This window comes from Trachemys scripta, chromosome 10 (genome assembly GCF_013100865.1).
Source record: "Trachemys scripta elegans isolate TJP31775 chromosome 10, CAS_Tse_1.0, whole genome shotgun sequence".
NCBI classification, from domain to species: domain Eukaryota; kingdom Metazoa; phylum Chordata; order Testudines; family Emydidae; genus Trachemys; species Trachemys scripta.
Window position 1 is genome coordinate 30,499,461 of NC_048307.1, and position 15,959 is coordinate 30,515,419.

At 47.6% G+C, this 15,959-nt stretch overlaps 1 protein-coding gene across 3 annotated transcripts in view; it reads left to right on the top strand.

The window, feature by feature from the left end:
- CFAP70 (cilia and flagella associated protein 70) overlaps positions 1-15,959 on the top strand; it is a 44,765-nt gene that overhangs the window by 17,560 nt on the left and 11,246 nt on the right. For 2 of the 3 annotated variants that reach the window (XM_034784456.1, XM_034784457.1), the window contains exons 12-21: positions 48-128; positions 962-1,053; positions 3,418-3,478; positions 6,174-6,365; positions 7,935-8,066; positions 9,399-9,524; positions 10,179-10,312; positions 10,422-10,537; positions 10,721-10,915; positions 15,458-15,610. In XM_034784456.1, coding sequence (XP_034640347.1) covers positions 48-128; positions 962-1,053; positions 3,418-3,478; positions 6,174-6,365; positions 7,935-8,066; positions 9,399-9,524; positions 10,179-10,312; positions 10,422-10,537; positions 10,721-10,915; positions 15,458-15,610 — 1,282 coding nt within the window. The remainder of the gene's footprint in view (positions 1-47; positions 129-961; positions 1,054-3,417; positions 3,479-6,173; positions 6,366-7,934; positions 8,067-9,398; positions 9,525-10,178; positions 10,313-10,421; positions 10,538-10,720; positions 10,916-15,457; positions 15,611-15,959) is intronic. The other variant, XM_034784458.1, reaches the window with a different exon arrangement.

Below are 15,959 nucleotides of genomic sequence, written 5' to 3' on the forward strand. Positions count from 1 at the left end.
GAGGATCTTTGAATACTGAACAATGTAGACCTTCTTTCTCTTGCTAGATGTCCACTACGCTAAAATCTCAGGTGTCAGAGACTGCTATAGAAACTGAAGCAACAGTGTGTCAGAACCTGGAAGGACAGGTCAGTGTGTGCTTTAAAGAGATGGAAAGAATCTGTAAACTGTCATTGTGTAAATTCCCATAGCCCAGATTCCAGCATCATCTACATAACTGACTTCTGCTAGGAGAGCTGAGGACTGGGGACTTTCACCTCTTTTGCAGCTACCACAGTGAGATCTCTCTAGTGACAGCTGTGCACACATTATCATTCAAGTGGGGGATCAAAAATATCGGGAACTGAATTTAGGAGGGTTCTTCAACAGTTTTCATATTTTGGCTTCCTTCTCAAAAAAAAAAAAAAGAATCTGAGGAAATTGTTACTCCAGACCTGTGCCTTTCTCTAACTCGATTTTTCTGTGATATAAAATCTTGAGATCAGATAAGAAAACAAGCTGTTACTCTATGATTCCAGCAGAGTCCTTGGTAAACATTTGGCATTGTGCTAAGGCTTCAGTCATGACAGCAGTGACACTGAAAAATGTGACACTGAGAGAGCAAGGTTCTCTTGCAAGGTTCCCAGCAGGGCTGGTACAAGGATATGTTGCACCCTAGGCGAAACTTCCACCTTGCGCACACACACCCCATGTCCAGCCCCCACCTTCCTACGGTCAAGTTCCCCCACGGGGGGAGGGATAGCTCAGTGGTTTGAGCATTGGCCTGCTAAACCCAGGGTTGTGAGTTCAATCCTTGAGGGGGCCACTTGGGAATCTGGGGCAAAATCAGTACTTGGTCCTGCTAGTGAAGGCAGGGGGCTGGACTCGATGACCTTTCAAGGTCCCTTCCAGTTCTAGGAGATGGGATATCTCCATTATATTATTATTATTATTATATTATTATTAATGTTTGTCTTCACAGCAATATGTAGATGCAGGGACATTCCTGGTGATGGAAATAGAGCTGGCCAAGGCCTTGGTACCAAAACGATTGCCGGAGGAGCTCGCCAGTCGGTGCGTAAAGGCGTGACTGTAACACTGGAGTCAGTGGTTTGACTGTAAGCTCCTCAGGCCAGGGACTGTTTTGTAATATATCTGTTAAATGTCATGCACACTTGTGGTGCTGTATAAATAATAATGGGCCTGATCCAAAGTCCATTGAAATCAATAGAAAGAATTGCCTTGACTTCATTGGGCTTTGGATCAGGCCCATTAAGAACAGAGAACTGGTGTGGGTTTGGAAGACAGGAAGATAGATTCACATTTCACCTAGCCTTGTATGGTTCTTTTTAATGTATAATTTATTGAATAGGAAAGAGAGAATACTGAAAACAGATAAAATCCAGCATGTGCGGAAAAAGGGCCTCACAAACTCTCTCGATGTACAACTGAATCAACAGACCTAAGGGAACAGCACAGGTGGGCAGAGGGATAGGAGAGGGTGTGAGGGAGCTACTGAGACTCGGCTGAGGGGGTGGCAGCCCACTTCAGACTGGGAAGGGTGGTCCCAGCAGTTCCTACCTGCTCACCAGCCCTCTGGGTCCCACTCTTGCTTCCACCGCTCTCGCTTCCACTGCCCCCTTGTCCTCCCACCCCCATGCACAAGTTTACATGGGGGCAGAGCCCACGCAATAATTCCATTGCATGGGCACTACTCCCCATTGCTCCTGGAACAACACAGGAATTGCCATAATTCAGTAGGTCACTGGCCTACATAAACTGGTATGCTCTAGCAATGGCCTATGTCTGGTGCATGAGAGGAAGTTGAAACCCCTTTATAACAGCCTTCATTTTAACTTTGTTTACACCAGTTCTACTTCTGGGCAATTTCACTGAATTTGGTGTTATTGGTCCTGATTTATACTGCGGTAAGTGAGATTGGAATCAGGTTCAGAACACCCAGCCAGTTGTGCAATGCTGAACATTGGGCAGGAGGGCTTCTGGCCTGTGTTATACAGGTCAGACTAGGTGACCACAGTGGCCTTGGGATCTGGGAATCTGGATTCTGGGTTTGAAATCTGAATCTATTCTGGCCCTGGATGGTAATCAGGTTACACCCAGAAGTGTGCTCATCTAGTTGCAAACGTTATTCCTGTGTATGTCAATACTGAATCATTTCTGGACTCGTGTTTAAAATACTGTGAATTCCATAGTCAGCTTCTGTGGGCTGAGTTTAAGGTTCTCTATCAGTCTAAACTCATATTTCCAGCGTTATTTGCCTGATCATTGACCCTTAACAATATTTTCACAATATTTGCTAATGATAAAGTAGATAATGCTGTACAGTTTTCATTCCTGACAGTAGTCATGGATTCCATGAGACTGGTATTGACAAACATACAAGATCTGAGATGTGGGGGTTCATAGGGCAGCAGGTGGGTAGGTAAGTGAGGTAGGGGATGTACTTTGAATATTTGTACTGATGTTGAGCATTTTCAGAGACGAGCCCGTGGCAATGTACAGAGGTGGGTGCTAGAGATCAATTAAAACATTGCAGGAATAGAAAGGGCTAGAGCAGTGGCTCACAGCACAAGTACTAGACACTGGACTAGATAGTACAGGACAGTCAGGTTTGTGAAAAGAGCCTAGGGACTTTATTTGCGTTCATACTAAGCCCCCTTTATACCCTTTAATGTAAATGAAAATCAGGCCTTGGGCCTTTAGTGAGGTGTGAGGTTTTGAGCACTGGCCTGCTAAACCCGGGGTTGTGAGTTCAATCCTTGAGGGGGCCACTTAGGGATCTGGGGCAAAAATCAGTACTTGGGCCTGCTAGTGAAGGCAGGGAGCTGGACTCGATGACCTTTCGGGGTCCCTTCCAGTTCTATGAGATAGGTATATCTCCATATATTTTTATATTTAACTAGTTATCCAAGAAGTCACGATGAGCCCCACACACTGAATGTAGAGATTTTTGTCTGCACTGAGTTGTTCTTGGTCTATGGTATGTCTACACGGCAGCAGGCAGGGTAATTTCCAGTTCTACTTGAGCTGGTACACTGAAAATAGGAGTGTGGCTGTGATGGCATGGCAGCAGTTCAGGATAGCTGCCCAAGTATTTACCCAGGAGGTCAGACAGGATTGTACTCGGGCAATTAGCCCAAGCCACCACCCGTGCCATCACGGACACACTACTGCTTTTAGCATGATAGTTCAAGCGCATGTATGTCTGGCTGGGTTGGGAATTGCCCTTCCAGCTGCTGTATGGACATTCCCTGTGAGGCTTCATAATTTCTCCCATGATCTGATTGTTTCTGTGCCTTATCCCCAAGCTAACTATAACAGGCCAATAACCCTAGAAATACAAACTACTTGGGTCCAGGACAGATTGGGGCTGCTTTCTGCACATGGAATAGCTTCCTTCTGCTTTCTCTCACACAGAGTTAAGGAGATGATTCCTCCACGCCCTCAGCTACCACGCCGGAGTGCAGGAGCTAAGAAGGTAGGTCCTTTCTGTGACTGTTTTCCGCTCCACAGGTGTCTAGTAACCCTCCACGATCCTCATTTTCAAGTCCACACTACCGAGAAGTCAGTAATAGAATGAGCTAAAAGGGCTATGTCTACACTACAGCCTGTATCAACATCATGAATAAACCACCCCCTGAGCGACATAAGCACTTGTGTACACAGCGCTATCCGACATAGCTTCTGCTGTTTACAGAGGTGGTTTTATTATGCTGACGGGAAAGATCTCTCCTGTTGGCATAGAGCAGCTTCACCAGATGTGCTGCTGCTGCAGCACTGTACATGTAGTCATGCCCTAAGATTTGCAGGAAACACGTTCCTTTCTAAAGGACAAACAGAATGAAGAAAGCGTTTAGGGATATATTGTGTATATATGGTACTTGTATCACACCTTTAAGGAGCTCCTCCCCTAATCTGTGTTAGCTAGACTCATGGAAAATCAGAGAGGGAGGAAACAGCAGTAGTTGGGTTTATTCCCCCCCCCTTTCACTAGGTTGGGCATGCTTCCAGCTACAGAGTCCTTGGGGTCTGTTCCCACCGCTGCAGTCACCAGGACCTCAACTTCCAGCTCCAGGATACATGTCTTTGTGCACCTCTTCCACTCCATTACAGCCTGTTCATGCTTCTGGGTCTTAATTGCTTTGTCTTTAAAGTCCAGGGTTTGCTGGTGGGCAGCCTTTTCTTTTTCCAGGGCAGCCTTTTCCCAGGAAAATTGCACATCAATTTCCATTTGTTTTCCCTTTAGATCATCACTTGATGACCTGGGATACCACAGAGAACCCCCTCCTGCCAGAACAGGCACCCCTCCACTCCTGTCTTGCTAAGTTAGACACTCCAGTCAGCTTCAGCACAGACACAGAGGTTGGGCCACACCTGTCTGCAGTTCACTGAAACAGAGGTGCACTCAGCTCAAGGGCTTCTTAGTTAACAGGGATTTTCCCAGTGCCCAGAGTTCAGCCTTCCTGGCAATTTGCAACTTGTGTAGTTCTAGCCTCTTCTGATCTTCACTCTTACTTATTTTGCTTCCTTTTCTGTCCCTATTTCCCTTACCTGAAATAAGCAAACAGAAAATAACAAACCAGTAACCACTGTGTCTGTTCTCCAGCCACCACACTTAAAACTCACTTAAAATCACTACCAGTATCTCAAAGCAATCAGCTGTGCACAGACCGTGCTCGACTACACCACTGTGACGGGTTGGGTCACAGAAACCCCCTTGGAGACTGCCAACTGATGTGCCAAGACTACTTCTGCCCCTGCTTTCCCTGCCAGCTTGGGACTCCAGCACCGTGTCTAGAGACACGACAGTCTGCTCCAACACAGACCCAGGATCTGAACCACGTGCCCCAAAGCTGCAGATTTAACTGAAAGCAACTTAAGAAGTGTTCCTGTCTTTAACACTCAGATGCTCAACTCCCAATGGGGTCCGAACCCCAAATAAATCTATTTTACCCTGTATAAAGCTTATACAGGGTAAACTCATAAATTGTTCGCCCTCTATCGCAATGATAGAGAGAGATGCACAGCTGTTTGCCCCCCCCAGGTATTAATACATACTCTGGGTTAATTAATAAGTAAAAAGTGATTTTATTAAATACAGAAAGCAGGATTTAAGTGGTTCCAAGTAATAGCAGAAAGAACAAAGCGAATTACCAAGCAAAATAAAATAAAACACGCAACTCTAAACCTAATATAATAAGAAAAGTGAATACAGATAAAATATCACCCTCAGAGATCTTTCAATAAGCTTCTATCACATGCCTTCCTAGTCCGGGCACAATCCTTTTCCCTGGCACAGTCCTTGTTCCAGCTCAGGTGGTAGCTCGGGGATTTCTCATGATTACAGCCTCTTTTGTTCTGTTCCACCTACTTATATGTCTTTTGCATAAGGCAGGAATCCTTTGTCCCTCTCTGGGTTCCCACCCTTCCTTCTCAATGGAAAATCACCAGGTTAGAGATGGATTCCAGTTCAGGTGACATGATCACATGTCACTGCAAGACTTCATTACCCACTTGCCAGCAATACGTATACAGAAAGACTTACAAGTAAAACAGAGCCATCTACAGTCAACTGTCCTGGTTAATGGGAGCCATCAAGATTCCAAACCACCAATAATGGCCCACGCTTTGCATAATTACAATAGGCCCTCAGAGTTTTATTTCATATTTCTAGTTTCAGATACAAGAGTGATACATTTATACAAATAGGATGACCACACTCAGTAGATTATAAGCTTTGTAATGATATCTTGCAAGAGACCTTTTGCATGAAGCATATTTCAGTTACATTATGTTCACACTCATCAGCATACTTTCAAAAAATCATAGAGTGCAACGTCACACTGACAAATAAAATTGTATTTTATGTAAAGCCTATTATACTACCGAAGAGATGACAATGTCTGAAATACTAGATTATGCTGGAAAAATAAAACAGGAGCAATATCTAATTATAAAGGAGAAAGCTTCTATTTATACACAGACACCTTAGTAGTTATCAATCACTGATGAGACGGATACGACAGGTTAATTGAGGCTGAGTCAGACATACTTAGCAGGAGGAGTGGGCTCTGTAACATAAGTCAATTTCAAGCTTTGTACTAGAAGTTACCTTTAAAGTCTGAATCCCAGGACCGGATTCCTGTTTCAGCTCCGGCTTCTCTGTTTTCTAGGCTGTGGAAGGTTACCACAATCAGATCACTAGTATTGCTGGAGCCATCCTGGATGAGTACCATGAGCTGTTTGGGAAGCAGATGGTTGATGGTGGTGTAATAGATCATCACACCCTGGAGGAACAGAAGTGTCAACTGAACTATGAACTCAACAGCTCAGGAAAATACTTTGCTTTTAAGGAACAGCTGAAGGCAAACCTTCCATTTGTATCTCTTTGATTGCCTTGTCATTTCCTTTCTGACTCTTTCTCTTCAGCAGAGAGCTTCTGTACTTCAATAGGAACTTAAAATGACAGGTGCCATCTTACTGCAACTGAGGAATCCCTTTCAAATAGTCAGTACCTGTTCCAACAGGGGCATAAATTCTGAAGTTTCTCTTCTAACGGGGCAGGTAGTTGTCCAAACTTTGGTTGCATGCAGTGACGGATTAATGATTTTGCCGCCCCTAGGCCCTGAAATAATTGCTGCCCCGCCCGCCCCGACTCCACCCTTTCCCCGCCCCCATTCCAACCTCTTCCCCAAAGTCTCTGCCCCCTCCTTGCCCCATTGGATCCCTTCCCCAAATCCCCGCCCCAGCCCCGCCTCTTCCCCCAGCACGCCGTGTTCCCCCCTCCCTCCTCCTCCCTCCTCGCCCCACGAAACAGCTGTTTCGCGGTGCAAGCGCTGGGAGGGAGGGGGAGAGAAACAGGACATGGTGGTGTGCTCGCGGAGGAGGCAGAGGCGAGCTGGAGTAGGGGGGGGCGATGTGGGGAGGGGAGGGGAGCGGAGCTTCTCCATGGGTGCTCAAATTTGCCACCCCTGCAAATTTGCCACCCTAAGCCTAGGCCTTGTCGGGCTAGGCCGGGGTAGGCAACTTATGGCACGCGTGCCGAAGGTGGCACACGAGCTGATTTTCAGTGGCACTCACACTGCCTGGGTCCTGGCCTCTGGTTCGGGGGCCTCTGCATTTTAATTTAATTTTAAATGAAGCATCTTAAACATTTTAAAAACCTTATTACTTTACATACAACAATAGTTTAGTTATATATTATAGACTTATAGAAAGAAATCTAAAAATGTTAAAATGTATTACTGGCATGTGAAACCCTAAATTAGAGTGAATAAATGAAGACTCGGCACACCACTTCTGAAAGATTGCCGACCCCTGGTCTAGGCGATAATACGCCGCTGGTTGCATGTCAGGAGAATCTTTTCTGTCAGTGGGGTACAGCTACAAGCACGAAGTCACAAATGGCATGTGTTTGCACCACATTTCTAGGCAGGTTTAGTTTAGTTTCGAGCTAAAGGAAGGGATGGATAATCAGCTTTCCACATGCAGTAATCCTCTGTGTACAATTCTGGACCTGAACCATCCTACTAAGATGAAAAAAAGAGTTCACTTCTTTGATTTAGTTAGTCTTGGCCTATGCTTGTACCACTCTGCCAATTGACCCCAGCCGTTGGAGGAACTGCCCTTTCTGGGGGTAAGAGCAGAATTCAGTCTCCATGTGTATTTATCCAATGCTCCACCATGGACTGCTCCACCAATGGACTTGGGTCTGTCCAAGAGGGACCATAGTCAGCTAGGCTGAAAGTGGAATTCAGCTGCATTTACCCATCCCCTTAATCAGTGCTGTACATGGCCTTCTTTCATTAAATACATGTTATGGGTTCAGGCTAAATTAAGTTGGTGTTTTTTGGCTCTCTGCTGCTGCCACAGAGGAAAGTGGTAGGTTGAAGGTGGGGCCCTATTGTCAAGTAGTTGTTTTATGTTCTCTGCAGCATGCAGTGGTGAAGATTGTGAGAGAGAAGTACTTGAGGACAACAGCATTCAACAACCTGGAGCAGCTACAAGCTTTCTTGAGTGAGCTGTATGTGTACCTTGTGGATCAGATGCACGTTGCTCTAAATCAGGTAGGCAGACACCCAGTCACATAGTAAGAACATTGTCAAATGTGACTTGGAGTGTATTTATTTCACTATGGAGCTGAGGCCTAACACGGCTTTCTTGGAAATCAGTGGGGGCAGGATCAAGCTCTGAATATGCAATTACTACAATTAGCCTAACATGCAGCCCCGAAACATTGTCAGAAACATTTTTAATCTACAGTATCTAGGTATTTCTATGGTCCCATAGCCAGAGGTGAAAGTATGCCGGTACAGTCTGGTACGGCGTACCCGGCAAGAGCTGGTACGCCATGCCGGACTGGACCAGCTTCTCCGGCGGTGATTTAAAGGGCCCAGGGCTCCAGCTGCTGCGGGAAGCCCCGGGCCCTTTAAATCACCACCGGAGCTCCAGCAGCCAGGCTCCGTTGCTGGAGCTCCAGCAGCGCTTTAAAGGGACCGGGGCTCCCCACAGCGGCTGGAGCCCCGGGCCCTTTAAATCGCCTCTGAAGCCCTGCCACCGCTACCCCAGCCCTAGCCCGAGCCCTGCCGCCCCGGGGTAGTGGTGGTAGGGCTCCCGTGGTGATTTAAAGGGCCCGGAGCTCCGCGGCAGCCGGAGCCCCGGGCCCTTTAATTCGCTCCGGGGCTCCCAGCCGCCTCTGCAGCTGGTAACTCCAGGGTGATTTAAAGCCCCTGGGGCTCCCAGCCACAGACGGAGCCCCAGGGCCTTTACATCTTGAAAGGCCCCACCTCTTCCAGTTGAGGCCAGACCCCGCTCAGGACTCTGACGTACCGGTAAGTCCTTTAAGTTACTTTCACCCCTGCCCATAGCCATAGAATATGTATGTGTATGAGGTGTCTTTGGGTTGATGCATGTTAGGGGTAGATGAGGAGATGTCAGCTAGCAGACTCATATATATGATACAGATCTTTCATTGTGTATCAAAGAGCCACACTGGTGACATTACACAAATTAGTAGAGTAGGAAGCTTGCAATATTCTTGGTCCATATGGAAGTCCTTAGATGTTTCTTTGGTTTTTAAGATTGAGATCTTCTGATACCAATAGACCACAGGTGTAAATAATGGGGAAGACACCTCGCTAATATGATGAAGGTAGCTCAAAGTCCATGATTTTACACACCTGATAGTGAGGTACAGATAAGAGAGATGCAGGAATGAGTCCCATTTGCCATCAATAGTCAGAATGATTTATAATTTGTCGCCCAGCCTGTAATGTATTACATTTTGTATCACACTGGATTTGCACAGTGATGCCACAGAGTGACCTAGTTCATCCTTGCCAAACTTCTGTGTGCTGATTTGACTTCATTTTATCTCCTATGTCCTTGTCTCTTAACAGATACTGTCACAGGAGAGTACTGTCGTTGCCTCACCCACCTTCACAAGCTGTGAGCAGCTGCGACTCTTTGCTCATGAAGCCGAAGTCAATGAGGACTATGCTCTGGCATCTGTCTACTATCAGGAGGTAAGGGAGCTTCTCCCTTCCCTCTCTCCAGGCACGTTGTTTGGCACACAGTATGTTATAGGGATGACAGTGGGGCTGAAATCAGTGAAGACCTCAAGTTTCTTACTGTAACTCCACTGTAGGCTGGGCACAGTGAAGGAAGGATGATGCAGCTCAGTAGGCTTAGCACTTACCGTTGAGAGTTGTTTGTCAGGAGAAGGCTTATCTCAGGCTGAAGCATGACAGAGGCTGACCATGTCATTGTGGGCTTTCATCCTGATGGGGAGGGGAAAAGAACGGATCTGATGAGCTGTCACAAAAGGCAGCTAGAGTGAGAATTGGAAGATTATGTCACCTAACAAGAGGGGAAGGAGAGCTAGAAGGAAAAGCAACAAGAAGACTGGCTAAAGATGAAAAACTCTCTGCTCCTTACTGCCAGGTGAAGGAGGCAAAAAGACTGAAGGTGGGTAGACTGAAGGTTGATACTGGTCATGATCCCTGCTTAGGAGAAACTCTAGCTCATAGCAAATAAAGGCTGACAGTTGGCAACCAAATGTTGGGGTGAAGATACAGAAAGGGAGATTAGCATAAAACTGAAACTCCTCATTCTGCACAACTTCTGCATCAGTTAAAACTCCAGGGATCCTAACTGTAGCAATGGTATCTTATACCTAGAGGCTGGCTCGTGACCGCCAGATTGTCCAGCACTGGCTAGATTATGGGGCATTCTGCCTCCTGATGGAGGAAAATATCAAAGCCCAGGAGTGTTTTCGTGAAGCTCTTTCTCTGAATCCAAGTCACCTGCACAGGTACTGCTGGTTCTGGCTAGGAGGGGTGGCAGGGAGAGGAGTCTGTTTAATGTCACTGATTTAATCAGTTGTGAGTTTTTGTGGGTAACCTGTTTGACACCATCTCTAGCTTGCTGCTGTGTGGTATCATAGCTGTCATGATGGAGCACTATGAAGAGGCAGAAATCTTCTTTGAGGATGCCACCTGCTTGGAGCCATCCAGCATCCTGTCCTGGACTCTCTTAGGTATGAGATCAACTGAATATGTACCTTTGATAAACTCTGTAGACCTTTGATTTTGCTCCTTATTTTGGTCCTGATCCCCATTGCTTGCTCTGGTGCTGTAAGAGCAGGAGTATGGAATCCAACAGAACAGAGGGAAATAGGTGCAACAACTCCTCATTGTGCAATTCCTTTGTCCCCACTCAGGTTTGTTCTATGAAATACAGGAAAATGATATTCGGGTGGAGATGGCCTTCCATGAGGCTAACAAACTACTGAAGGCACGACTGGCCAAAGAGAAAAACATCGCTGAAGCTGCTGAAGGAGGAGGAAAAAAGCTGCACACTGTCTCTGCCACAGTTCTAAGAACTGTCACTTCTCCCCAGGAAGACACCCTATTAGGTAAGTCAGCAGTGTAGCCAGCAGCCAATCAGAGACTGGCGAGAAGGGCACTCAGATTTAACGTGGAGGGATGATGTCCAGTGAAAGGCATGAGAGGAAAATTAATGTTGGCTCTTTTGACCCAAGCAGTCAATCAAAGTGGGGGCACTGGGGATGTTCCAGTTGGAAGTAGAAATTGATGGAGTTTGGTATATTCTTATTGTAATCTTGTTTATTTAAAAAGAATATGCAAAGTCCTGTTTCTCTGACCACAGAGGGAACCAAGAACAAAAGGAGCAGCTTCTTAGCTTACCACCCCCAAGCCTGCCAACACCAGACCTGAAAGCTCTAGCTCTCTCTTCTAAGGGCGCGTCTACACTTGCAAAGTTACAGCGCCGGCAGTTACAGCGCTGCTCAGAGAGCGCAGAAGGGAACAAACCGCTGTTGTGTGTTCACACTGACAACTGCCTGTGCAATATGTGTTCACACTTGCAGCACTTGCAGCGCTATTCACAGCGGTGCATTCTGGGAAGCTATCCCACAGAGTATCTCTTTCTCTTTTGCCGCTAAGACATGTGGGAAAGCAGAGAGTGTCGCGGGGCATCCTGGGTCCAATTCCAATGCTCCGTGATGCATTGCTTCACATCCCATCAATCCCTGTGCTTCCGTCCACATTTGGCGCCATCTTTCAACAGTTTGTGTACTGCACGCCCTGCCTCTTTCGGGCTGCAGGAATGGATCCCGAACTGCTGACCAGTATGCTGCTCGCTCTGACCAACACGTCACGTGTGGAAGTGGAGTTATTCCTTAAACTACAAAGGCAAGAAGGTGTGACATTGATCTCACCACGCGTAATAGCTATGACAGGAGATTGTTTGTGGCATTCACAGGGGTGGAATGCTACTTTTGGGCTCGGGATCGAATTGTGATGAATGTCTGGGATGACGAGCAGTGGCTGCAGAACTTTTGCATGAGGAAAGCCACATTCATGGGACTGTGTGATGAGCTCACCATGGCCCTGTGGTGCAAGGACATGAGATTGAGAGCTGCCCTGTCACTGGAGAAGCGCGTGGCGATAGCACTGTGGAAGCTGGCTACTCCAGACTGCTACCGATCGGTTGCTAACCAGTTCGGAGTGGGAAAGTTGACCGTTGGAGTTGTGTGGATGGAAGTGTGCAGGGCCATTAATCGCATCCTGCTCCGAAAGACTGTGACTCTGGGCATGACACTGCATGACATTATGGATGGCTTTATACAAGTGGGCTTCCCTAACTGCGGAGGGGCGATAGATGGCATGCACATTCCAATTCTGGCACCAGACCATGTAGCCACCGAGTACATTCATTGCAAGGGGTATTTCTCAATGGATCTCCAGGCGCTTGTGGATCACCATGGGCATTTTAGAGATATTAACGCAGGCTGGTCCAGAAAGGTACATGACGAATGCATCTTTCAGAACACTGACCTGTTCAAGAAGCTGCAAGCAGGGACTTTCTTCCCAGACCAGAAGATCACCATAGGGGAAGTCGAAATGCCCATTGTGATCCTGGGAGACCCTGCCTACCCCTTAATGCCATGGCTCATGAAGCCATACATGGGGCAACTTGATAGCAGCAAGGAGCGGTTCAACAACAGGCTGAGCAAGTGCAGAATGACTGTGGAGTGTGCATTTGGCCATTTAAAAGCCCGCTGGCGCTGCCTCTATGGGAAGCTGGTCATGGCCAATGACAATATTCCTATGCTTATAGCCGTGTGCTGTACACTCCATAATATTTGTGAAGGGAAGGGTGAAAGCTTCACTCAAGGCTGGATCGCAGAGGCTGAGTTTGAACAGCCAGAGACCAGGGCTATTAGAAGGGCACCACGCGGGGCCATAAGGATCAGGGATGCCTTGAGGCAGCAATTTGAAGATGAAAGACACTAATTTTTATTGCTATGCTCAGGATTGCAGTGATTGTAATGCTAAGAGGTGATTGGTGCGCATGATGCAAGAAGGGGCCTTAACATTATTGTATGTTGCTTTGCGGTGCTATTTTTGCTTTCACTTAATAGAATAAAGATTGCTTTCAAACAAACACAATTCTTTTATTAAAAGACAACAACCGAAGGAGAGAGTCAAACGAAAAAATTCATCAGCAGGGAGGGGGAGGGGAAGTTTTCAAGAGGAGGAGGGGTCCCAGGATGGCTACAGATTTGTGTATGTCCAGGGATCATACCCAACCTTTTCCTTTGGAGTACAATGCAGTGGGTACTGTACTTCAGCAGGGCCAAGCTGCAGAGGGCTGGGTGTTGAGTGCAGTGGGTAGTGGGAGTCCACACTGCTGGACTGTGAGGAGGGAGGAGTGGAATGCTGCGAGTAGAGAGTGGAGTCAGATTGATAACAGTGTGTTGGCAGTGTGTGGGGGTGCGCATGGGAAAGAGTTTTGTGACAGCAGCTTCAGGGGAGGGCGGGCGCGGACCTGCTCGGTTTGCAGAGCCTAGTATCGGCTGGAACGTGTCCACTTGGTGCTCCATAACTGTTAGGAGCCGCTCTGTGGCTTCTTTTTTGTGTGCCGCGTTCTCCCGTCGGTCCTTCTTCTCGTTGTGCTGCCACTTCTTCAATTCCTGTTTCTCGGCGGACGAATGCATCATAACCTCACACAGAAAGTCCTCCTTAGTTCTTCTTGGCCACTTTCTAATTCTGTGCAGCTGTTCTGCCACCAATAAGGGAGATTGGCCTCCCAAGGTCATCTCTGTGAAGTTTAAATGCAACATTTTACAGAAGCAGTATTGTTTGCAACACAGACAACAGTGATTCAGTTCTTTAAAACACAGCCAGTACTCTCACACCTGTCACTAACTGGCTGACCCCAGGCAAGCACACATGAGCCACAAGACCCCCAAAATCATGAGTAAATCACTCTTCTTGGACCCTGTTGTACACTTGGCATGTGGCTCTTGGGTAGAGCCAGCACTGTAGGGTGGGCCTGATAATCATTCCTGTCCCCACACTTTCCACAGGAGGTGATCATTACGGAAGATAGCTCAGCTGCTGAGGGTGAGCAGGAAATCAAGGGAGGGTCTTCTCCAGGCCTGCGGCTTCCGCCCTGGCGCCTATGCGGCTAGCCTATGTGCAGCAATGGTTCCTCCCACCCCTCCCCCGTCACGGCAAAGTGGCGCGGGAAAGTTACCGTTAATGGGGCAAGAAACAAAGCAGCTCTGCCGAGGAACCTGCGGCAGTGGATTGCCCAGTATCTCCATGAGAGTTTCCTGGAGATCTCTGAGGGAGATTCTCGTGAAGTGAGGGAGTCTATCAACAGCCTGTTCTGGCACTCAGATTAGGCATGCGGTGGGAGACAAGCCTGCTTCCTGCAACCCTCCTGCCCCCAACAACTCGCTCTATCAATTCCCAAAATCAGATCTGCTTACCAGGGGCCTCCTCTCCTGTTTGCATTTTGCCAAGCTCCGACAGCTGTGACTGTCTAGGCTCTTCCGGGGTAGAAAAGAACTCCTGACTTCATGCATCTCTGGCCTCTGAGTCATCTTCTGCCTCTGGGTCTCCCTCCCCTCTTCGTCCAAGATTTCCTCCTCCTGGCTCGGTCCACTCTCGACTGGCACGTGAGCCAACAAAGTATCCACAGGGACCTTTGAAGTGGAGGTGGGGTCGCCACCGAGTATCACGTTCAGCTCTTTATAGAACCGTCAGCTTGTGGGCACAGCACCGGAGTGGTGGTTTGCCTCCCGGGCCTTGTGGCAGGCATTCTGGAGCTCCTTCACTTTTACCTATACTGCAGTGTGTCCCGGTCATGGCCCCTTTCAATCATGCATCGTGAAACCTGTCCTTAGGTATCATAATTCCTACGGCTGAAGTGCAGCTGGGACTGCACAGCTTCCTTTCCCCAAATGCCGATGAGGTCCAGTAGCTCAGCATTGTCAAAGCAGGGGATCGCCTGGTGCGTGGAGCAGGCATGGCCACCTGGAAAGATGCGCTGAGACCACTGTATGCATCACCAAGCAAACAGGAAGGGGACTTTCAAATTTGCAAAGGAATGTACGGGTTGGGGCTGACGGTTGGTCACCTAAGGGAAGGGCAGTAGAGTTCAAACCGATGACCAGAGAGGTGAGAACAGGCATTGTGGGACACCTCCCAGAGGCCAATTGCAGTGCTATAATTGCCATGGTGTCTACACTGGCACCGCAGCACTGTAGCCCCAGCACAGAAAGCTCTACAGCTCTCGTCGGGGTTGTTTTTTTTTTAATAGCGCTGCAACTGTGCAGTTTCTGCACACTAAGTGGCTTGACAGTGTGTACAACTTGGGAGTTACAACGTAGAAAGCTGCTTTACTGAGCAGAAACTTGCCAGTGAAGACAGGGCCTTATTGATACTTCATTATAACTTTGCAAGGTATTAACATAACCAAAAATCCATTCCCAGGGATTTGCATCCAGCGCAGTATTTTCCCAGCAGACCTGGGACTGGGCTAGTTCTGCAATTTTCTGAGTTCTCTCAGGTACAGCGTCTTGCTAAGAAGTGACCAATTTATGGAGAACTTTTCATTGCACTTAATCCATTGTGGGGTTTAGTTCCAGATGAGGCTCCAGATGGCTCCCCGAAAGTACAGCCAGATTCTGTAGAGCCTGTTGTAACCATCCAGCTGCCAGAAGATGATCCTGCAGTTAAACTGACCAAGAAACTTTCCCCCACTCTCAGTAAGAACAAGGAGACGTCCCAGAAAGGTTAGAAAGTGGGGTCTGTGGCTTAGAGAGAGGGGGGGATTTCAGTGCTGGGGCAGAGGGTTGGGACTTCACTGCAACCAGTGGCGAAGACGGGGTGTGATTAAGTACAGATAATACAGGAGATAGTCCGTAAAAGCTAACTTGCTGTTCAATTCATTAGGATAGGGTACAAAGCAGAAGGTTTGCTCTCCAACCCAGGTTAGGAATCTTCAGCTAAGTGGATTTTCTTGTAGATGGACCAGCCAGAGCCCGACTATCTACACTGCAATTAAACAGCCCCTGAACCAAGCCCCACAATCCTGAGTCATGACCCTGTCATGGGCCAGCCCCAGGTTTTTAATTGTAGTAG